Source organism: Phyllobates terribilis, unplaced genomic scaffold (assembly GCF_046119375.1).
Source record: "Phyllobates terribilis strain yellow unplaced genomic scaffold, ASM4611937v1 Scaffold_3__8_contigs__length_932513732, whole genome shotgun sequence".
Taxonomy (NCBI): domain Eukaryota; kingdom Metazoa; phylum Chordata; class Amphibia; order Anura; family Dendrobatidae; genus Phyllobates; species Phyllobates terribilis.
Window position 1 is genome coordinate 224,575,598 of NW_027362763.1, and position 25,313 is coordinate 224,600,910.

Genomic DNA, 25,313 nt, shown 5'->3' on the forward strand with positions numbered 1-25,313 from the left:
GACAGGTGCAAGGTGGAAGGCATCTTCGCATGTACCATGAACAGGGGTTTGGCATGCACACACTACAGCGGAATAGGCTCTCCTTCCCACTAAATGCACTGGGGAGGGCACAGGTAATGTTTTGGTATACGCTCTTAATTTTATGTATAAGGCACACCAGGACAAATATGGGCGGCTGGGGACTGAGTATGGATACCTCGCTGCCGAAGCAGCCATGAGGTAGTGGCCAGCTTCGGCCTCCTCCAAACTAAAAGGCCCCATTTCAAGTGCAAGCTAGCAGTATGGAATTGCAGTCTGGGGGTGGGTGGAAAGTCAGGGCCCACCGGAGGAGTCTGGTTCTCTGGTGGGCTCGTCCAATGCTGCCTAAAGCAGGCCGGGCTAAGAAAAGTGTGTGGGGGGATGTTCCAAGGAGAAATATGGGCGTCTGGGGACCGTTTATGGACACCCGGCTGCCCCCAGGTGGCTGGGGACCGTGTGTGGACACCCGGCCGCGGGGCGGCTGGGGACAGAGTATGGACACCCGGCCGCCGGGCGGCTGGGGACTGAGTATGGATTCCAGGCCGCCAACACAGCCATGACGTGGTGGCCAGATTCCGCCTCCACATGCCTAAAAGGCCCAATTTCAAGTTTAAGCAAGCAAGCAGTATGGTATTGCAGCCTGGGGGTGGGTGGGTGGCAGGCTGCATACTTGAGCTTGTATTGCAAGGAATGGGGGAGGTACAATTGAACACTGCCCTGGGACTAGAACTTGCATGGGGATAGTTGCAAGTCTGCATCTTCTGATGCGGTAAGGATCACTTATGATGGGCACACTTTTAGACAGTGACCTGGGAGTCAGAGATGCTTCCAGGGGTCTTCCCCATGCTGTTCCCTTGTCTTTTCAGCACTTTATGCATGTGTCACACAGCAAATGGCCAGATAAGGTTGTAAAATGTTAAAATGACATTTCACGGTGAATGCATTTGTCATAGTTGAAAGCAATACAAAAGTGCAAAAACGCATAAAAAATGCTATTTGTGAACATAGCCGAAGGTGTGGAGGAGTATTTTTGTTTTTGGTCATTTATTTGAACTTATACACAAGTCTTTTCCCTGGAAAGGATGTTCCTTAACATATTTCACAGGAAAAAAGTTTCACTTTCGTTTTTGAACGTTTTATTGTGAGCCTGTAAAAGTGGCTTAATACCTCTGACCACGTTGTTGACAGCAGTGACCTGGGGGTCAGAAATGCTTCCTGGGGTGATCCCCATGCTGTCCCCATGTCATTTGAGTACTGTCACTATCGTTTTGGGCACTTGTTAGGCTTTTAAAAGACTGCCAGGGGTGCCACCGCAAAAATGCTCGAGTCTCCCATAGACTAACATTGGGCTCGTTGCTCAGGTCGAGCACTCGATTATCACGGCGAGCTCGGCCCGAGCTTCGAGCACCCGAGCATTTTAGTGCTCGCTCAACACTAGTCACCACCATTTGCCACCGTACAAACGAATTGGACACCCCTAAGGGTGCTTTCACAATGCATTTTGGCATCCATTCAGTGGCCCAATCAGAGTTTATGTCTGAACACCCCGCAAAATGGGATTTGGACATATATAATGATCTAGTATGTCTGTTTATGCTATTTCCTCCCCCTCAGCTGACTGGTCACATGACTGTGACATCACACAGGTCCTTTTGCACAACGGAAGGTCTGCACACGTGACTGTGAGATAAGCACAGGTCCTGCGGCTGTTTCTATAGGATATAAAAACCCTGGTAATTTGGGACAGGTGTGTGCAGTGGTGCAAGGGGTGTGATAGGCGTGAGGCCTGTTCCCCGTGTGTGTGGCACCGTGTGAGGCCTGGTGAGGCCTGGTGAAGCTTGGTGGACTCCTGGAGGGTGAAGCCTGGATCCTTGTGTGTGTAAGAGATGCCAGTAAGCCTTGGAGGGCCAGAAGCTAGAGGACTCCTGGAAGGTGAAGCCTGGGTCTTGTGACTGGACGCCAGTAAGCCTTGGAGGGCCAGAGGCTAGAGACTCCCATCTGGGAACCAAAAGGCCTGAAGCAGCCATAAGCCGGCAAAAGGTAAAAACACTGCTGATATGGACATTGCTTTATTATTACCTTGCTGAAGGCTGGGCCTGGAACCAAGTGGGCCTGTCTGCCACTTGGGGCTCGTTTGACATTATACATGTAATATGACAGTGAGCACTAAGATGGACTGTGTGATCAGCAGTTTATGATGAGATAATAAACTGTTGGACTGTGAAACACCGCAAAGTCGTGGCTTGTGTGCTTTCGTTGATGCGCTGCAGCGAGTATCCCCCAGGATGATGACTAGCACTGCCTTACATGTGGTTCGAGAGTGCGGGCAACTGCAGCCTGCTTGCTAGCGGCAACGACAGCCCGGTTGCTAGGGGCAACGGCACAGGTCGACGAGTGTGGTAAAGCATCTGGCTGCAACTCGGCGGGGTTGCGAAGATTGTCATCGCACTCAAACCTGGTTTTGCTGTGGCTCGGCAGGGCCACGAAAATTTTTCTGGGAGAGCGGTATAAAGTGTCTAGTGTGTACCACGATGGCCATGAATGGTGCAGTATCTCCAGGCGGAATGGAGAAGGGGTTAGATGACCGAGTGAAATCGCTCTTCGGCATAGTGGAGTGTCCTGTAGAAATGCAGAAGCTGATAAAGATGGCTGTGAAAGGAGCAGCAAATGAGTCTGAAGCTGTTGAGCGATTGAAATGCCTGGTGGAGTCGCAGCAGCAGGCATTTGAGAAACAGCAACAGGCATTTGAGTCGCAGCAACAGGCATTTGAGAAACAGCGACAGGACTCACATCAGGTTTTTGAGAAACTTTTACAGGACATGGTGCAGGAACCGCAGGAGCTGTGGGCACCATATAGAATGGTGGTAGTGGACCATTCTATGAACCCTCCGGGGGCGCCAGTATTGTCCCAGAGTGCCCCGGGAGGTGGTAAGAGCTGTGGTGAACTGAGTCCTAAGACTACTGTTAATTTTTCTTGTAAAAATTACCCTGCCGGTGTGGTTGTTAAAAAGGGGGCGGAGTCTAAAAAGGGGCGGATTTTCACAAGAGTGTAGAGTGTAGAAAACTGAAAATTGCTACTGGTGGTGGGTTGGTACCTCCTAAAAATGACAATTTGACCGTTGTTAACGGGGTGACTCCAGTGGAGGGGGTTGACGTCAAGGTGGGAGGTGACTTATTGGACCACGACACTATGGAGAGTGACACAGACCCCGTAGCTGACGGTGACCCTACGGAAGTAGGAGAGGACAGTCAGGAGGGGATAGACGAGGTGAGAAAGTCCTCCTCTCGTCGACGGCGCAAGGGCCACAAAAAGGTTGCTCCTGTAGTCTTGACTAAAAGTGAAAATAAAGAAAATGTAATGGTGTGTGCCATTGTCTCAAGTGTGGATCCTCCTTCAGAGGCAGAAGAGGAGGTAACGTTGCCAGTAACAACCTCTGATACAGTACTGAGACAGAAGGATCTGACAGCCCTGAAAGAGGAGGCGGCCAGTCATGACCAGCTGAGCCTGGAGTCTGAACGGCAGAAAATAAACCAGGTTGTAAGGAACTTGCAGCAAAAACTGGAAGAAAGCAATGAGGAAGTTAACCAATGGAAGGAAATGTTCCAGGAAGTTAAGGAGGACCGCCGCAAAATCAAGGGAGAGGTTTTGCAGTTGAAGCTGGAGAAGGAGACGCGGCAGGATGGAGGTTCTGGACGTGATCAGGAACTAGAACGACTGTGCGAACAGTTCAACCAGGAGCTGTGTAAATCCAAAAAGGAGTATGATGAACTCATGAGGGAGCTGCAGCAATTCCAGGACCAAGTAAAGCCTCTAATGAAGGAGAAGGAGAGGCTGGGGGACTCTCTGTACCAGTGAGACCGGGAGCTATCCGCCCTGAAAGAGGCAATAAAAGTTGAAGAGTCTGCTCACGACCATGAGGCAGAAAAGAGGCATGAAAAGTTCAGTGAGGAACTGCAACAGATTAAGAGAGATTATGAGGACCTCCTCAAGGTTGAAGAAAAACTAGAGGAGGATAAGGTGGATGCAGAGCAAGTGTGCCAAGTGGTTGAGACCACGCTGCAAGACACCCGTGATGAAAATGGGGATCATCGCAGAAAGACTTTAGGTCTGGAAGCTCAGGTGAAGGAGCTTCAGATGTTCTGTGATACTCTCCAGAGGGCAGAGACGTGCCTTAAGGAAAGGCTCAGCAAGATGGAAGCTGAGCGGGAAAAGATGGAGGAGTCCATCGGAGGAGCCACAGACCAGGGCCAGGTGTTGGCCACTGGAGGTGGGAGGTATGAAGCAGATACCTCCTTGAATAATGCGAGCTCGGATGATTCGGTGGATGTAGGAGCCGAGATCAAGGAGCTCAAGGAGTTGCTACAAGCCCAGTGGACGCAAGAGAAGCTTGAGAGACTGGCTGTTGAGAACCAAGTAGGCGCATTGGAGACGGAGAGGTCTGAGAGAACTCTATTATTAAAAGAGCAGTTGAAGCAAGAGGAGCTTCAGAGACGGGCCGCTGAGAGGCGAGTAGCTGAGAAAGAGGAAGAAGTTCTCGAGCTCAAAGATCGCCTGGCAAAGTATCACTCAATGAACGAGGCCTCCTTAGAGAAGGAAGAGGGCAAACAAGTTGCGGAAGTGATCAAGACGAAAGTTCGTGAATTGGTAACTGTGAGTCAGCTCAGGGGAAGCGTAAAGGGGGAAGAAGATGAGAGTCAGTTGTCCCTGAACCCTGAGCTGGTTGATCGTATGGAGACCGAAACGTCTCGGTACAAGTGCCTCGTAGATGTACCCGAGGATTTGAGGGAGGAATGCACCAGTGAGTCCGTGCATGACCAGTTTAAGAAGGCCGTGGGAGCCTGTAAGGTGTACTCGACCTCAGAAGCTAAACAGCTGGTGGTCCTGTCCACAACCGAAGTCACAGTGAAGAGGGTGGCGATCCTAAGTGACATACATTGGCGATGTGTTCGCACGAAGCGGTTTCTCTGGTTGAAGACGGAACAAGCCGCCAGACAACTGGAGCTGATGAGAAAAGCTCACAGTCTGCGGGAAGAGGTCATCCGGGTGCCTCATGTTCTGGTGAGCAAGCTCGTTGGGAGAAATGGTCGAGACATGCAGATGATGTTCAAGAAGTCTGGTGTGGTGAGAGTAAGCAGTCCACGTGATCGTCAGGACTGGATACCAGATGAAGACAGCATGGTGTCATTCTCCGCTGTAGGAAAGGAGGAAAATCTTGCATATATACGTATGCTGGTGGAGTACCGAGTGACCTACCTGCGAGAGGTAGAACAGCTGAATCTCGCTAGACTGCGAGTGGATAGACAGCATCATCTGAGCAGCAGAAGATGGCAGCCGTCTAGAAGTTGTGAGACCAGACAGAGAAAGGGCCCACTAAATAGCAGAACAGCTACAGCTGAAGTTAGGGACCTTTCAAGATGTCCTGAGAGTGGTGGGCGTGGGTTTAGAGGTAGTGAGACCTCCAGTAACTCAGGGTTGAGAGGCCCATACAAACGACCCAATAGAGTACAGGACAGTACGGAGTTAAACTGGACCTTAGATACCAGGGCATGTGAGTCGCACTGCTGTATTGACCGCTGGGAGCGGGGGAGACCTAACAGGGTTTCGACTGACCGCTGGGAGGGGGGAGACCTGACAGGGTTTCGACTGACCGCTGGGAGCGGGGGAGACCTGACAAGGTTACGACCCGGAAATGTGACCTGATGAAGTCAGTGACAATGACAGATGGTAGGTCCCTAAGGGATGGGCTAATGTCGTTGACTAATGTTCCAGGGACTGAGCAGCGCAATTGTCCAGTAAATGGTCTCTGTGTGAACTGTGGGTTATAAACTGTTGTGTATATTATGTGTTCAACCCCACAAGTTTGAACAGAGGGGGGGAATATGTGGTGCAGCAGCATTGCTATAATGATCTAGTATGTCTGTTTATGCTATTTCCTCCCCCTCAGCTGACTGGTCACATGACTGTGACATCACACAGGTCCTTTTGCAAAACGGAAGGTCTGGACACGTGACTGTGAGATAAGCACAGGTACTGTGGCTGTTTCTATAGGATATAAAAACCCTGGTAATTTGGGACAGGTGTTTGCAGTGGTGCAAGGGGTGTGATAGGCGTGAGGCCTCTTCCCCGTGTGTGTGGCACCGTGTGAGGCCTGGTGAGGCCTGGTGAGGTCTGGTGAGGCCTGGTGAAGCTTGGTGGACTCCTGGAGGGTGAAGCCTGGATCCTTGTGTGTGTTAGAGATGCCAGTAAGCCTTGGAGGGCCAGAGGCTAGAGGACTCCTGGAAGGTGAAGCCTGGGTCTTGTGACTGGACGCCAGTAAGCCTTGGAGGGCCAGAGGCTAGAGACCCCCATCTGGGAACCAAAAGGCCTGAAGCAGCCATAAGCCGGCAAAAGGTAAAAACACTGCTGATATGGACATTGCTTTATTATTACCTTGCTGAAGGCTGGACCTGGAACCAAGTGGGCCTGTCTGCCACTTGGGGCTCGTTTGACATTATACGTGTAATATGCCAGTGAGCACTAAGATGGACTGTGTGATCAGCAGTTTATGATGAGATAATAAACTGTTGGACTGTGAAACACCGCAAAGTCGTGGCTGGTGTGCTTTTGTTGATGCGCTGCAGCGAGTATCCCCCAGGATGATGACTAGCGCTGCCTTACAGGGGCTATAGACTATAACGGTGCCGGCAGAGGGAACGTGCACTCTGATGTGAATCATTTTTGGGTCTCATGGCTATAGTCTTTAGCCCTGTCGGCGCATACGTCTGAATCCCGTTTTGCGGGGGTGGGGGGGGGGGGGTGGAATTCAGATGTAAACTCCGATGGGGCCACTGGTCGGATGGCAAAATGCAATGTGAAAGCACCCTAACTGATAACATTCATTTTTCAATTTATTCATACATTTCTAGAGGAAACAACATATAAACAGCACAAAACAGCATTCAGAGAATAATACAAAACTGATAAATTAAAATGAAAGAAGTAGCAGGAATTTTCGATATATAGCATTTATATAAACTAAACACTAACAATGAAATTAACCAATATACTTACTCATAGGGTAGGCCACTTTGGATAAACAGAGCTTGAATATCATAAGCTGCATCATACTCAGCACGGAAGTCAGCACTTTTTCCTTCCTCTAGAAGCAATACTGAATCAGGAAGCCAGAAGTCGAGCTATAAGGAATGTAGAGAATAATGTGAAGGCTGAGTTCACTCGTTCAGTATCTGGTCAGTATTTTACATCAGTATTTGTAAGCCAAAACCAGGAGTGGGTGATAAATACAGAAGTGGTGACGTGTTTCTGTTATACATTTCCTCTGATTGTTCCACTCCTGATTTTGGACCACAAATACTGACCAAATACTGAATGTGCGAATGTGGCCTATCAGTGATTGTTGCAGCACTTTATAGATAGTATATGATAAAAAAGAAAAGAAAATCATCCCAGTTGCTTACAATTTGGGCTGGATAAAAATAAATGAAATAATTACACAGGATAAAATCTATCAAATACAATTATTTTAAAACAAAAAAACCCCAAAGCTGTGTGAACCTTATCTACTCAGCTTTCCACAGGAAACACAGTCAGGTCCAAGTCCTGCTCTGCCCACCACCCCCTCCATGTGTAGGCTTGCTGGCACATAGCTAGGTGAGATATTAGAGATGGGGACAACCCTGATTGGGTACACCTTATTGCGGTGGGATGGCTTTTGCGCTTTTTTATAACAAAAATGTCAACTAAGTACCCTATGTTATTTATGTAGCATTGGCGTCTCGGCCTTCTGCCGGGCAGAGATGCCGTTCCCCTCACCACCGCGGTCCAGGTTCGGCATCTTCCTGCTCCCCTGCTGCTGTGGCGCACACCTTTTGCGCAGCTTACCAGACACTGTTATTAGGGCGCGCGCACGCTCTCTCCCTCTTAAAGGGGCCGCGCGCGCCGTCCTAAAAAGTCCCCGGCCAATGGCCGGAGGACTTCTCCTATATAAGGCACTGCCTTCAAAATGGAGGTGCCTGTGCAAGGTTGTTGTTCCGTGTGCTAACACTTGCTTCAGCCCTCAGGTCCCGCTGTCTGTCAGTCCTGCCCGTGAGTCTGTCTAACAGTCCAGCCCGCCAGTCTGTCTACAGTCCAGCCCGCCAGTCTGTCTATCGTTCTGCCCACCAGTCTGCCAGTTACCTGCCATGCCCGCCAGCCTGTCTACCTGGAGCTCTTGCCAGTTACCTGCCATGCCCGCCTGCCTGCCTACCCGGAGCACCTGCCAGTTACCTGCTGTGCCCACCAGCCTGTCTACCTGGAGCACCTGACAGTTACCTGCCGTACCCCCAGCCTGCCAACCCAGAGCAACTGTCAGTTACCTGCCGTGCCCACCAGCCGGCCAACCCGAAGCACCTGCCATGTAACCTGTCATGCCCACCTACTTGCCTACCCGGAGCGCCTGTCTAGCTATTAGCCGTACCTGCCTGCTTATCTACATGGACCACCTGCCAGCCTGCCTGCCGTGCTCATCCGCTGTATCGGTCAGCTCCTGTCATCTGACCCATGGGAGTCACCTGCTCTCACACAAGGTCGGTCCCAGAGTGGCACCTGGTTCACCTGCCTGGTCCCTCCCTGGTTCATGAAGTCGACTAAGCCGCTGTGTGACCTGGGTCTGGCCGAGTAGGCACTTAGTCACGCCCCTCTGGTCCCTCCTTGCACCGAAGCACAGAGGTTCCAGCACCCAGATCCATAAAAATGTACATGTGTAACCATGTATTTACTTACTGCAGTCTTTCTGCACATTGTTTTTTATTCTAAATTATATACAATTCTTTTAAAAGCTGAAAATCACAAACACTTAGGCTTCGATTCATCATTTGCATTTTTTTAAGTTACCTTTCTCTTTGGTCTTATGGTCTTAGTTGCCATTTTTGGCACTAAATGTATCAAAATGGCGCATGCGATTCATGAATTTGGCACAAAGTGAAAAATTAGCTTTTTTTCCTGTCTTGAACTGCTTTTATGACTTTTGGTGCCAAAAGTTGCAATTTGGGGCCAAAAGTAACAAAAATTGTGCCAAAATGCTGGCGTACTCAAAAATACACAAGGGAATGACTAGAGTGAAATTGCACCAAAATTTGATACATCAAGCAAAAATATCTCTGTCCATAATATCGCCTTAATTCAAGGTCATTATAATAATGCTGGTCATAGTATTAATGGAACGTCACATACTTATAGTATTAAATGGATTGTCCACTACTCAGACAACCCCTCCTCAATCAGCATTTTTGCCCCTAGTAGAACAAAAACACTTATATTCACTTCCGATGCCAACACCATTCCAACAGTGTCGGCACTCACTCTCCTGGGGCTCATGCCACATTGTTATGTCACGCGAGCCCTGTAGCAATCAGCGCTGGCCTCACTCTCCCCACCTTCGGATGAATCAAACATTATGAGGAAGTGAGTGTCCAGCTGCAGCTCTGACTTCGTTTTGATATCTGATTCATCACAAGGCTGGGAGAGTGAGGCCAGCGCTGATCGCTGCAGGGCTTGCGTGACACAACAATGTGGCATGAGCCTCAGGAGGGTGAGTGCAGACACCGCTCGAATGATGCTGGCACTGGAGGTGAGTTTGCAGTAAGTGTTGTTATTTTACTGTTAGCAAATATGCTGATTGAGAAGGGGTTGTCTGGTTAGTGGACACCTTCTTTAAGATAACATCATCTAGGATGACCTTCTAGTTGAGCAAGGAGATCTCTATTTCCCTTCACTCATATTTTTATGGGTACTCAGTGTTATAACTGCTACTTTCTTTTAAGCTCTAGTCATGATGGCTCTGTAGATATCATGCTGAGTAGAAAGATATATAGTTCTGTGGGAAAATAATTGGCATAATGTATTTTATTCCCTGAAATCCTTATTTGTTCTATTCCTAGTAGGCGGACTGCAATTTATTGATAGGACCACACACTGAAGTATTAAAAGAGAAAGCATTTAAATGAACATGATTTAACTTATTTTTCCACAAAACCAAACATCTTTCCTTGCAGACTTAAAATGAACCTGACAGCGAATACATGCTACCTGAAGCACAGGGAGCATGTATTAAACACTTGCTATATGTGTAACATGGTTCAGGTAGCCGTGGACAAGGTACTCGTGTTTCATGCCCCGGCGCTCTACATGAAAATGAAGGTCCTGGCTGGGTGTGTGGACTATAACTACGGGGGCGTTTTGCCCTTGTAGGCCGTATGGTGCCGCTTATTGTTAGGCTGGCCAGGACCTGATGTTATAGAGTTCAATGAGGGAAACCACCACTTAAAAATAAACTGTCTTATACTGAACAAAAACGTCTGGAGGAGTATGTACAGTGGATAATGGGTGCAAATCTTCAAGGCCGTTTCTCTTAACATATGGAACACCTTTATACACATTCTTTCTTTACGTCCTAAACTCACATGGTCCTTCCTCATTTAGTTCCTCTGCCTTCACCACAACCCAACACAATGCTTTGTGAGCTTCCCTTGTCCCTAATAACGACACTACAGTTCAGTAAGCAAGAGTCCTAATTCTCAGCCCATGGTTCAGCGGCCTTTTCTGTTGGGGTAGTTACTTTTGCCACTATGGCCTGTACTTAGCTTTTCTTCTGGCCAACGCCTTGAAACCACCACATGGGGCACTATTCATCTCGCGTTCCCTGCTCCGATTCGTTCCATTACTACTTTGGCTTGTAAACCCAGGACTGTCACGCTAGGCCTCCTGCCCCAAATCCCATCACCAGAGAATCACTCACTCCTTCTATTTCTTTTCCTCGTCATTACTCTGGATCACGCTATGCGTTGCCCCGGTCTCCTCTCACATCAGGGACACTCACTTCATGTGGCTCTGCTCGCTGGTCAGACCATAGGTCTGCTTCTGATGCAAGCTGGGCCCTATCTCACTTACTAACAGGAAACTGTCTTGGTCCCTACAATTTAGTCCCACCCACTCTGGGCTAGTCCCAAGTTACTATTAATCCTAACTGTCCCTATTAACACATTACATGTCAAAATATACTGCAACAATACATATGTCTTCAAGGGGAAATATGGGCATACCTTCCATCTTCTTACATATGATTTCAGCTGTGGCATTTCAGAGAAAAGTATCTATTAAAAGCTGCCAGACCAAGGCTGCATGGGTGACTAGACCAAAAGGTGGATATCCAACGGGTTCTTCCCACCAGCTGCCAGGCAGTCACAGGTCTCTCCTTATAGAGTACATGCACACAGGGAGGGACCTATCACTCAAGCGGAGTGGGCTGGGAAACTCGGGACCCGACTTTTTGACTAGTCTTCCGTGATGGCTTTCAAAATATCTGTGTCTGATACATGCTGCTTGTGCGGACTAGTGATTATTATTATTATTGATTATTATTTTTCTTTATTCAAAATGTATTTCTTTTATTTATGTTTGATAAAAATATATTAGTCTGTATATTGGGGATTTTAATACGCACTGATTCCCTAATGAGCCCTGTCTGCTGATCTCTATGTTCTTGGGCTAAACTTCTGGCACATGATATGTCTTACACTTGAAAAGCAGTAAATTTGGATGAAGTTTTGTGTCTTAAGGCATTGTCTAGAGCCTATTTGTTCTTCCAGGAATAAACCTCCAGTAAACCTCCTTTGTGTCAATGAAAATGTGAAATAAATTATCTGAAAGCCTTAATCGTCTGACTTCCTGACTGCTTGGTGCTCCTATTAACCTTCATACTAATGATGTATATGCATGGAATAATTGGTTACTGAAAATATGATTACTGTTTAATACTTTGATTTGGCTTATTAGCCCAGTGTATAGTATTACTACTGACCCAAGCTCAGCCGCTTTTAAAACAATATTTATAGAAATTTACTGATGAATTTGTTAGTAAAATTGTGATATTTGAGCCTCTACTGCTCTGCTGTGCAATTTTTGTAGAAATGTATAGATCTTGGTCACTGTGCCTTGTTTTTATTAGCTATATTTTTTTTAAATCAAGAAACTTTTATGAAAAGCGATGTTATAACTTACAGCAGAACAGTTTGCATTGTTTAGAGCCTTATATAATCCAAGTAAATGAGTAGCAAGCATATCTATAATATAACGCTGCAAGCGTGTCTCTGTCTGAAGCCTCGATAGACTGCGCATGCGTGACGCGCAGTCTGGCTCCAGACAAAATCAAGCATCGAGCCGTTACAGGTAAGAGGAGTGTGTATGGCCCCGGAGATTGCGGTATGCGTAGGCACTGAACGCATACCACGATCTCCGGCGCCATACTTACATATTTACCTGACTGGGAGGAGCGTTGCCGCGGAGCCTCTCTTCGCCGGAGACCGGGGCAGGAGTGAGCGAGTCAGATCGGCGCATGCGCATAGCGCTATCTGGCGCCATTTTACTGAAGACACATTTGCAGTGTGTCTTCAGCAAAATGGCGCCGGACAGCGCAGTAATCCGGCGCCGCACTCCTTCCCCGGTCTCCGGCGAAGAGAGGCTCCGTGGCAACGCTCCTCCCGATCAGGCCACTGGAATCTTTGACAAATCGTCCCACAGTGAATTATCTAAAGGAAGCAGGGCGGACTTTGAACAATTTATAGTCAGGCCCACAAAGGTCCCAAATCTTTCAATTGTATCCATTATAATTGGAAGGGAAGTGGTAGAATTATTGACAAATAATAACAAGTCATCGTAATATAGAGCAATCTTTTCCTCTATATTCCCGTCCCCTAAGCCCCCTATCCCAGGATGTTTCATAATTATACATGAAGTTGAATTGCAAGAGCAAAGAGTAATGGCGACAAGGGACAGCCCTGTCTTGTTCCTCTAAAAAGCTAAAATCTATCAGATATCCCCTCATTAGCTCTTATTCTAGCTTTCGGGGTCTTACAGTTATGTGAAAAAGTTTGGGCACCCCTATTAATCTTAAGCTTAATGTTTTATAAAAATTGGTGTTTTTGCAACAGCTATTTCAGTTTGATATATGTAATAACTGTTGGACACAGTAATGTTTCTGCCTTGAAATGAGGTTTATTGTACTAACAGAAAATGTGCAATCTGCATTCAAACAAAATTGGACAGGTGCATAAGTATGGGCACCCTTATCATGTTCTTGTTTTAAATACTCCTATCTACTTTTTACTGACTTACTTTTGGTTTTGTAACCTCATTGAGCTTTGAACTTCATAGCCAGGTGTATGCAATTATGAGAAAAGCTACTTAAAGTGGCCACTTGCAAGTTGTTCTCCTGTTTGAATCTCCTCTGAAGAGTGGCATCATGGGCTCCTCAAAACAACTGTCAAATGATCTGAAAACAAAGATTATTCAACATAGTTGTTCAGGGGAAGGATACAAAAAGCTGTCTCAGAGATTTAACCTGTCAGTTTCCACTGTCAGGAACATAGTAAGGAAATGGAAGAACACAGGGACAGTTCTTGTTAAGGCCAGAAGTGGCAGGCCAAGAAAAACATCAGAAAGGCAGAGAAGAAGAATGGTGAGATCAGTCAAGGACAATCCTCAGACCACCTCCAGAGAGCTGCAGCATCAACTTGCTGCAGATGGTGTCACTGTGCATCGGTCAACTATACAACACACTTTGCACAAGGAGAAGCTGTATGGGAGAGTGATGCGAAAGACGCAGTTTCTGCAAGCACGCCACAAACAGAGTCGGCTGAGGTATGCAAAAGCACATTTGGAGAAGCCAATTTCTTTTTGGAAGAAGGTCCTGTGGACTGATGAAACCAAGATTGAGTTGTTTGGTCATACAAAAAGGCGTTATGCATGGCGGCAAAAAAACACAGCATTCCAAGAAAAACACTTGCTACCCACAGTAAAATTTGGTGGAGGTTCCATCATGCTTTGGGGCTGTGTGGCCAATGCCGGCACCGGGAATCTTGTTAAAGTTGAAGTACGCATGGATTCCACTCAGTATCAGCAGATTCTTGACAATAATGTTCAAGAATCAGTGACAAAGTGGAAGTTACGCAGGGGATGGATCTTTCAGCAAGACAATGATCCAAAACACCGCTCCAAATCTACTCAGGCATTCATGCAGAGGAACAATTGCAATGTTCTGGAATGGCCATCCCAGTCCCCAGACCTGAATATCATTGAACATCTGTGGGATCATTTGAAGAGGGCTGTCCATGCCCGGCGACCATCAAACTTAACTGAACTGGAATTGTTTTGTAAAGAGGAATGGTCAAAAATACCTTCATCCAGGATCCAGGAAATCAATAAAAGCTACAGGAAGCGACTAGAGGCTGTTTTTTTTGCAAAAGGAGGATCTACTAAATATTAATGTCACTTTTCTGGTGAGGTGCCCATACTTATGCACCTGTCAAATTTTGTTTGAATGCAGATTGCACATTTTCTGTTAGTACAATAAACCTCATTTCAAGGCAGAAACATTACTGTGTCCAACAGTTATTACATATATCAAACTGAAATAGCTGTTGTAAAAACACCAATTTTTATAAAACATTAAGCTTAAGATTAATAGGGGTGCCCAAACTTTTTCATATAACTGTATATAATAGCATAATCCACTTGAAGAAGTTGGGGCCAAACTTCATCTCTTTTAGTACCAACCACATATAGCCACACTCCACACTGTCAAAGGCCTTGGCAGCATCTAAGGAAAGATTTGATATATTTCTTGGGTCAGCTGGCACCGCTTGCAAACTTAGGAACGCCCTTTGTAAATGAATGGCTGTTGATTATGAAGGCATAAATCCAGCTTGATCTGAATGTACATTATGTCTGATATCATTAATGATGTAACGCTGACACACAGTGACTGCATAACGCTGGTGGGTGTGGACCCACTGCACCACGGCAGGGCATACCCTGGATGGGCGTGACTAAGCGTCTATCGGGTCTTCCCTAGAGCCTCTGGTGGTGAGGATGGTCTGAGCTGCCGGTAGATATCAAGTACCACTCCAAGGCATTCCCCGGGTCTACAGCAGCTGACCGGAGAGTCAGAGGTGCAGGTACGCGGTACAGGAGGGCACAAACAAAGACGTGGTCAGATGGCCCGAGGTCGGGGCAGGCAGCACAGGTTCAAGATACTTAGGAGTGGAGAAGTCAGACAGGACAGGTTTATGAGCCGGGTCAATAACAGGAGAAACAAAATACACAAAGAAACTAAAATGACACTAGCAGACGGACGGACTATGAACTATTTTTTTGATTTTTTTAAAATATTTTTACAAAATTTTTTTTATTTATTTTTTTTTTAACACTTTTTTTTACTTTTATACTTTGTCCCACTATGGGACTTTCACTTTTTTAAATCCCTGTGCTATACAGGCTGTCAGCCCTGCAGAGGCAGAAAATACTTTGGTCTTGCACTGCGCATGACCAAAGTATCTTCCTGCTGTCTGGTGACCTGGATGTTGTCATGACGACATCCGGGTCACCATGACAACCACAGAACCCGGCCTCAGACAGCGCGGGACGGCGAGGAAGAGGTGAGTATGCAGCGCTTACCTCTGCAATGCTGCGATCGTCTATTGAGCACCACAGCATGACCACATCCCCCCTTATTAGCCATAATTAACATACAGTATATTAACATACATTAATTATACAGGTCTACAAAAATTTTTTTTTTCAGGTGCCAAGGTTTTTTGAATGGATTTAGGGCATTTTGAGGGTGCTGAATTCAAAAAATCCATTTACTTTTGCTGAATTGGTTCTAGTTTTTGAGATACATTACTTTTCAGTAGTGTTGAGCCACCCCCGTAGTGTTCAAGTTCGGTTCGGTTCGTCGAACACCCGTGTGTTCGCCGAACTGTTCGTCGAACTGTTCGTCGAACACCTTCGAACACCGTTAAAACCAATGGCAGGCAAACAAAAACACATAGAAACACATAGAAAACACCTTCAAAGGTGTCCAAAAGCTGACAAACTGCTCAGAAGACACAACTAACACATGGAAAAGTGACAAGTACATATAGTCATGCGAAAAGAAAAGAGGTGGAGGAGTAAAAGGAGGGGGAGACACAGATATAGGCATGTCATGCCCTTCTAAAATCCAAAAAGTGAGAAGCCGAGACGGCCAGTCCGCTCCTGCCCGTGCCACCTCCGTGTCGCCGGGTTTGTGCCAGAGCCGCGGTGAACCCTGACGGCCAGCCCCCCTCTCCCAATACTGGTGCCTGTCCGCTGGTGGGTCGAGAGAGCCCCCCTGTGGTGGAGGCAGCTCTAAGCTTTTTAATTTAAATTGTCCCTCTAATTTGAATGAATACACTTTAAATCCATTTACAAGGATCTATTGGAGGGCAAGTCTCATGCCAGCAGCCGCGTAATTCCAGCTCCAGTAGCGTCCACTAAAGCTGCTGCAGTTAAAAAGCTTTTATAAGGATCGAGCTCGGCTGTCCACCGCAAGGCATCCTAGTGCCAGTCCCAGCCCCTATGCCTTGGGGTGCCTCCTGATGCTCTTCACTAAGTATCCCGTGGTCCCGAAGCATTTCCTTTGAAAAAATTAAGTGTCCAAACTACAGGTGGTGTAGCTTGCTTAACAGCCGGGATAATCCGCTGACTAGCAGACACTGCTACTAGGCACAAAGTATTTCCTGGGCTAGATGCAGTTAAAAATTTGTAAGTAGATACTCTCGTTGGATGCTGAGAAAGCATTCCATAGAGTCTCCTGGCACGCCATATATGATTCTCTTAAAAAGCTTGGGGTAGGGGTCTAGGGGACCCTTTTATAGCCAAAATCACGGCCCTGTATCACAATACGTCACCTAGGCTGAAGATAAATGGAACTGTAGCACCGAGGGCTCGGTTGCTACAGACGTATTGCACCTCACCCAGAGGTGTGATATCTCACTCTCAGATAAGGATGGAGTGTGGATCAGGACCCGACACCTGCATGCATTACACCACATTGCCGTGGGGCAGGGCGACCAATATGCCCCTGAGATGGGCACGACAGTCCCTGTCCCTGGCTGGAGTGGGGGGAGGGAACACTGAGGAAGGGGAACCCTGCAGTGCAGGAGCAGGGAGGAAGCAGTTCCTGGGTGCATTGAGAAGGGAGTATAAAAGGTGGGCACCATCTTAGTTCAGTGCAGAGAAGTCTGAGCAGAAGTGGCAGGGAGCAGGGGCTCTGCATGAGCTCTGCTCCGGAGGCGGGCCTAGTAACAGAGGCCCAGGCCTGCAAGAGGGAGAAGGAAGGAAGAGGAGCGGAGAAGGCTCCAGGAACGAGGAATGAAGGGATCCCAGGGGTGCGGACGGGCGAGTCGCCACCGCACGCCCGAATCCACCTGCGTGGAGGGGTCAGGCCAAAGGAGGAGACCGGTCCCCGAACTAGTGGAGGCAGGAAACGACCCTCAGCTAGAAACCGGAGGCTCTGACATTTTATGTGGCGCAGCCCCTTGCTCCACCCGCTAGGAAGGCACCACATAGGGTCAGGGAAACTGGCGCCAAGTTTACCAAGAGGAGGCCCGAGGCAGCCGGACAGAAGTGTTGGTAAGAAAGGCCAGACAAAGGACACACAAAGGGGGTCCTGTGAAGCGCTCCAAAGTTATCTGGGAGTTGTCTGAGCCCCTCACCTGGTGAGCACAGTACGACGTGGGCAGCCGTTACCTGCAGACGTGGTCTGGATAATAAGAACTGTGAGTAAAGGCCCTGAACTGCATCACTGACTCCGTGTCGTTACTGCTGCTGCCCTGCACCATCACCCCCATCCTCCGCATACACTGCCCTGAGGCTATACTCCTCCCGTGGGGAGTTATGCTACGCTCTGTTGCACCCACAACACCAGCCTTAGCAGTCTGCCCTGTAGCGGCGGTTCACTCTGACCGCAATCCACGGGTGGCGTAGTCGGACATTTAAACATCAAAACCACATAAATAGTTCCGCCACTGGTTTGACCGCCCTGAGCCACGGAACCGGATCGCCGCCACGAAGACTACAACCACCAGCATCCACCAAAAAGGGTCCGGCTCCGGGTGTCCCAAGGCCCAGGGGGTGCGTCAGAACATTTTCATCACCTTTCACAATCACCAATGGGACAAGGCAGGGATGTCCTCTGTCCCCTCTCTTATACATCCTAGTGACGGAGCACCTGCTCTCATCAATTCGCCATAACCCCAATATTAGGTGGATTGAGGTGGGAGGCACCGAGTACAAGTGCTCTCTATTTGCTGATGATGTCCTAGTATATATCACTCAATCACATATATCCATCCCTGCTGTTATGGCTGAAATAGATCACTTTGTTACATGGTAAAATTTTAAAATCAATGCAGCGAAGTCTGAGGCCCTCGATGTCTCCCTCCCTAAATCCATATAGGATTCCATCCAGTCCAACTTTCCCTTTGCCTGGCCCTCACAGGGTATCAAATACTTAGGAATTCCTATTCATAGAGACCTCTCCCATCTATGTTATCTTAATTTTGGGCCCTTTATTGAACAATTCCATACAGACCACGGTTGGCAAGTTAGAACTGTAAGATTCACTACGTGAACCACTGGTGTTTTGTGGAAAAGCACATGTACACCGCGTTCCAAATTATTATGCAAAAAGTGTTTAGGAGTGATAAGGGAAGAATTTGTTTGTTTGTCAGTTAAACTCATTGATGGTGATGTGTGTCAGGGCTCTTTATATCACTGTAAGCAATTGCAGACACCTGTGCTAATTAGTTTGGCAGGTGTGTCCAATGAAAGGCAAGACTACTTAAGAAGGCTCTCTCACATTATTAAGCAGCCTACATTTTCTGCCAAAATGGGAAAGAAAAAGGATGTGTCGGCTGCTGAGAAGCAACAAATTGTGGAGTGTTTAGGTCAAGGCATGACTACAATCAACATTGTGCGATGATCAGGATGAAGTGTCTTGGCAATCAAGAAGTATGTAGCTGATTCACAGTACACACGTGTGCGTGCTGATAAGGGCAAATTGAGGACTCTTTCCTACAGGCAATTACGTCAGGTTGAAAGAGCAGCGGCAAAAAAGCCTTGTCATAGCAGCAGACAAGTTTTTGAAGCTGCTTGTGCCTCCAACGTCCCCCGAACAACAAGATGCAGGGTCCTTCAGAGGTTTGCAGCTGTGCATACGCCATCCTGTCGACCTCCTCTATCCACTTCACACAAGCAGAAACGGCTCCAGTGGGCCAAACATTACATGAAGACTGATTTCAAAACTGTTTTGTTCACGGATGAGTGCCGTGCAGCGCTCGATGGTCCAGATGAATGGAGTGGAGGATGGCTGGTTGATGGACACCCCACGCAAACACGGCTACAGCGCCAACAAGGAGGAGGTGGAGTAATGTTTTGGGCTGGAATCATGGGGAGAGAGATTGTCGGCCCCTTTAGGATCCCTGAAGGCGCTAAAGATGAACTCCATAATGTATGTGGATTTTCTCAAACAGCACTTCCTGCCATGGTTCAAGAAGAAGAACCGTGTATTTCACAGCAAGATCATTTTTCTGCATGATAATGCACCATCTCATGCTGCACATAAAACATCTGCATCTCTGGCTGATATGGGCATAAAAGGGGACAAACTTATGGTGTGACCCCCATGCTCCCCTGACCTCTACCCCATTCAGAACCTTTGGAGCATCATTAAAAGGAGTGTCTATGATGGCGGGAGGCAGTTCACATCTAAGCAACAGCTCTGGGAGGGTATTCTGTCCTCATGCAAAACAATTGAAGCAGAAACCATCCAAAACCTGACAAATTCAATGGACGAGAGAGTTCAGAAGCTCCTTTCGAACAAGGGGTCCTATGTGAAAATGTAACATCACCTAGAATAAAGTTTTGAGTTGAAAACTGTTTGATTTCAGTTTCTAACAACCTGCTAATGCTTATAATTTCAAAAATGACCATTTTTTTGGTCTTTATTAAAATGAAAAGGTTGATCGAAAAGTTTGGGGGATCTAAGAGTGTGGCAACCCAGTAGTCATGATTACTTCGAATTCTGACAATATGAGGGTCATACTGCAGGTAGTGCAGCAAGAAGGCACTTATGTGTCTTGCGCATCTCGGAGCCCCAAAATTATTTTCCGGGCTAGATGCAGCTAAAAATTATTTTTAATTTTAAATCTGGTGAAGCTTATTATAGATGGCCTAATAGGATCAGTGCTGCACACTGCTACAAAGCCCAAATTATTTTCCAGTCAAGATACAGATAAACATGATTAGTAATTTGAAAGCTTAAAACGGTTGGTAGGGTGATTTTAACCAATCATCAAGCTTTTACTCTCCCCAGGATGACACAGGGGTAGAAAAGTCGTTTCGGATCCATGATTTGTTCATCTTTATGAACGTGAGTCTGTCTACATTATCAGTGGAGAGCCGCGTGCGCTTATCTGTCAGCACACCACCAGCAGCGCTGAACACACGTTCAGACAGAACGCTGGCTGCGGGGCATGACAAGATCTCCAAGGCGTAAGTGGCTAGCTCCGGCCATTTATCCAGATTGGAAGCCCAAAAAGAGCAAGGGTCCAGTGACACAGTCGTGGCTTCAATGTTTACTTGGAGATACTCCTGTACCATCGTCTCTAGGCGTTGACTATGTGTCAGACTTCTTGTCTCCTGTGGCCTTGCAAAGGATGGGCTAAAAAAGTGGTGAAATGATTCCGCAAAATTGATGTTACCAGCAGATACTGTGGTTCTGTTACGGTTTAAGTGCTGAACACTTGACGGTCCCACGGTTGGCAAGTTGGAACTGTGAGATTCACTACGTGCACCACTGGTATTTTGTGGAAAAGCACATGTAAGATTCTGCAACAGTCTCTGCTGATACTCCTGCATGCGTGCATCCCTTTCTATGGCAGGAATAATTTCTGCAAATTTACTTTTGTACCGGGGATCTAACAGTGTGGCAACCCAGTAGTCAGGATTATTTCTAATTCTCACAATTCGAGGGTCATGTTGCAGGTAGTGCAGCAAGAAGGCACTCATGTGTGTTGCGCATCCAGGAGCACCAAGTCCCTGTTGTGTTGGTGGCGAGGTAACAATCATGCTTCCTTCCTCTGTCCTCTCCCCCCAACCTCGCACAACAGAAATGTGATCAAGGTCTCCCTCATCTGATGAGTCTTCCATCAGTTCGTCCTCCACTTCTTCCTGGGCTCCTGCACCTTCCTCACTAGTTTGGCTGCTACCATGCGCCCTGGTAAAATCATCTCCCCCACCCTCACATGCCTGCCGCCCTGGTGCTGCCGACCGTCTGGACCTTGCAGATGTTAGCCCTTCCGCATACAACTCCTCCTCCTCTACTTCCTCCACCTCCTCTTGTGCCACCACCTGACTCCGAATTCTGTTTAACATGTGCTCCAGCATGTAAATCACCGGAATAGTCATGCTGATAATGGCATCGTCAGCACTAAACATCTTCGTCGCCATTTCAAAACTGTGCAGAAGGGTGCATAGGTCCCTGATCTGAGACCACTCCTCCAGCGTGATTTGCCCCACCTCTGAATCTCGTTGGCCCAGGCTATACGTCAGAACGTATTGCACCAGGGCTTGTCGGTGCTGCCACAGTCGCTGCAACATGTGCAGAGTTGAATTCCACCGGATAGGCACATTGCATTTTAGCCGGTGAAGTGGCAGGCCCAACGACTTCTGTAGAGATGTAAGTCGCTGAGCTGCGGGATGCGAACGGCGGAAGTGAGCACACAGCGACCGTGCCCTCTGCAGAAGGCCATCTAGTCTGGGATAGTGGGCTAAAAATTGCTGGACAACCAGGTTCAACACGTGAGCCATACAAGGCACGTGTGTGACATTGCCCCGGCGAAGGGCCGCACCCAGGTTTGCAGCATTGTCGCACACGGCCTTCCCTGGTTTCAGGTCCAGTGGAGACAACCATTCATGAAATTGGTTCTCCGGAGCTGACCACAACTCCTCAGCTGTGTGACTCACATTTCCCAGACATTTCAATGTAAAAACCGCCTGATGACGTTGAGCCCTACTGCCAGCATAGTAAGGAGGTGTGCAGGATCCCTTCTGCGCAGTTAGAAAGCTTGTGGCATGACCAGACAGGCTTTGGGTGCAGGTGGAAGACCGAGAGGAGGTTGAGGAGGCAGAAGCAGTGGAGGAAAAATGACATAAAGAGGATTGACGCACAACTCGTGGGGACGGCAAGACTTGGACAGCAGCCCCTTGTCCTGCTGTCACCATAGTTACCCAGTGCCCAGTCAGCGACATGTAACGCCCCTGTCCATGCCTACTCGTCCAAGTGTCTGTGGTGAAATGCACCCTGTCACACACAGAGTTTCTCAAAGAAGCGGTGATGTTGTGTGCGACATGCTGGTGGAGCGCAGGCACACCTTTCTTTGAGAAGTAGTGTCGACTGGGCATCTGGTACTGGGGCACTGCGACGGACATAAGGTCTCGAAAATCCTCTGTGTCCACCAGGCGGAAAGGCAGCATTTCTGTAGCCAAGAGCTTGCAGATGGTGAAATTCAACCTCTTAGCTTTCTCATGGCTAGGAGGAAATGGTCTTTAACTTGTCCACATCTGAGGGACCGAGGGCTGGCTATTGTGCTTAGACGGGGTTGATAAGGGTGTCCCCGGCAAACTGCCGGTCTGTGAGGAAGATGCAGGCGGACATGTTAGGTTGCCTTGATCCAAAGGTGGTGCTATCGATGTCGGACAGCGCTCAAGACCAGCTGGTGTTACCACCTCCAAAGAAAATGATGACCTGCCAATCACGCTGGCTGTTGCGGGTAAAGAGGTGGCAGGTCTGCGCCCCAAAACAGGTGTGACTGCTGTCCCCCCAGTCACAGAGGATGAAGAGGCCGCGGATGCACAAGATATGGCAGACGGTGGTTGGCCCGGCCGGCTAGACCGCATTGTAGCACACTGAGCTTCCCACTGCAACTTATGCTTCATGTCCATGTGCCGGTTCATGCATGAAGTACTCAAACTATGTATTTTTTGGCCTCTACTTAGCTTTTGCTGACAAATGTTACAGATAACACGAGTTGGGTCATCTTTATCGATCTGAAAAAATGCCCAGGCTATGCAAGGCTTAGCACCCATGCGACCTGAAGAGCCACCACGACTTGTGGTGAGAGGCAGAGTTGTGTTTGAGGATGCAGTTGTTGACGTGCTTCCAGTACTACGTCTCTGTCCAGGAAGGCGCAACCTGACCTCGTCGTCACTAGCATCTTCCTCCACCTCCTCTGCTGACCTCATCTCTTGGCTGACTGTGGGTTGACAGTAAGTGGGATCTCCGACCTCATCATCATCACCCTGTGCGTTATCACACCCGTCGTCCTCAGAGCCAACCTGTTCCTGCCCTGACAAAAAACTAAAGTTGTCGCTCCAATCAGGTATTTGAGTCTTATCATCGTCTTCCTCATTGTCTCCACCAACAGGAGTTACAGTTTGGGAATGAGGGTCTACATTATGGTCAGAACCTTCTGCGTCTGGTCCTGGATCCGACTCATAAAGATTCTGGGCATCAGTGCAGATCATTTCCTCGTCTGGATTCACAGAAGCGCTGGAGTCGACCTCTGATTCCCAGGCTATAGTATGAGTAAACAGCTCTGCAGACTCAACCATCTGTTCTACCTCATACTCAGACGGGCAGCTGGAGATTTGGGAGCTGTGAGGAAGCAAGTGCGATTTGGGTGACACCTTTGAGGACTGGAGTATTTGTGATGTTGAAGTTGATGTGGAGGAGAGCCCACTTAAAGGAGCACTTGATATCCGTTGAAGCACCTGCTGTTTTTGTGCCTCATCTGGAATTTGTAGCGATTGGCGTGGCCGTAAGAAAGGGATCTTATCACATTGTCCGCTAAAAGAAGTAGACATTTTAGTTTGGCTGGAAGATGGTCTTTCTTCTGCACCTACCCCACGGACACAACCTTTTTTCCCCTTCCCAACACGCCTATTCCCCTTTCCACCAGCAGCAGGCCTTTTTCCACTCATTTTGGTGGTTAACTAATTCACAACTCTGGAGTTGTTTGCACAAAAAAACAATGGATGGTAACCGAGCAGAGCTGAGTGGCCAAACTGTGGTATTAGGCCAAAACTATTGGCTGGGTTAGATGCAGAAAAAAAATATTTTTAATTTGCAACCTGATGGAGGTCAGTATAGATGGACTAATAGACCAAGTCCCACACACCGCTAGAAGCCCAAATATTTTTTCAGAGCTAGATGCAGAAAAAAATTATATTCAATTTGCAACCTGCTGGACGTCAGTATAGAAGGACTAATAGAACAAGTCCCACACACTGCTAGAAGCCCAAATATTTTTTCAGAGCTAAATGAAGAAAAAAATTATTTTTAATTTGCAACCTGATGGAGGTCAGTATAGATGGACTAATAGACCAAGTCCCACACACTGCTAGAAGCCCAAATATTTTTTCAGAACTAGATGCAGAAAAAAATTATTTTTAATTTGCAACCTGATGGAGGTCAGTATAGATGGACTAATAGACCAAGTCCCACACACTGCTAGAAGCCCAAATATTTTTTCAGAGCTAGATGCAGAAATTTTTTTTATTCAATTTGCAACCTGATGGAGGTCAGTATAGATGGACTAATAGACCAAGTCCCACACACTGCTAGAAGCCCAAATATTTTTTCAGAGCTAGATGCAGAAAAAAATTATTTTTAATTTGCAACCTGATGGAGGTCAGTATAGATGGACTAATAGACCAAGTCCCACACACCGCTAGAAGCCCAAATATTTTTTCAGAGCTAGATGCAGAAAAAAATTATATTCAATTTGCAACCTGCTGGAGGTCAGTATAGAAGGACTAATAGAACAAGTCCCACACACTGCTAGAAGCCCAAATATTTTTTCAGAGCTAAATGAAGAAAAAAATTATTTTTAATTTGCAACCTGATGGAGGTCAGTATAGATGGACTAATAGACCAAGTCCCACACACTGCTAGAAGCCCAAATATTTTTTCAGAGCTAGATGCAGAAAAAAATTATATTCAGTTTGCAACCTGATGGAGGTCAGTATAGATGGACTAATAGAATGATGCTATGCCCAAAAGATTTTACTTCACTAGGTGCAGTAAAAAAATTGGTATTCTATACACAGGTGGTATATCTTGCAACACAGATAGGCTACTCCACTGACTAACACACTCTGCAATAGGCCAAAAAGGATTAGCTTTGCTAGATTCAGCCAAATGCTGTGAAAAAAACTTGCACAGCACTGGCACATACCTGCCTGGCAAAAACTGATAGGAACTGATGTAACCTAGTCCTGAAAAGGACTCCAATTACAATTAGTCTTTACTCCCACAATCTATCTATTTAAGAGCACAGACCTGCCTGATAAAAGTCGTAGGAAATGCTGTAACCTAGTCCTTAAAAGGACTGCA

At 47.2% G+C, this 25,313-nt stretch overlaps 1 protein-coding gene across 1 annotated transcript in view; it reads right to left on the reverse strand.

The window, feature by feature from the left end:
- LOC141258050 (carboxypeptidase B-like) overlaps positions 1 to 25,313 on the reverse strand; it is an 80,344-nt gene that overhangs the window by 29,340 nt on the left and 25,691 nt on the right. The window contains exon 3 of the mRNA XM_073673050.1: positions 7,070 to 7,194. Coding sequence (XP_073529151.1) covers positions 7,070 to 7,194 — 125 coding nt within the window. The remainder of the gene's footprint in view (positions 1 to 7,069; positions 7,195 to 25,313) is intronic.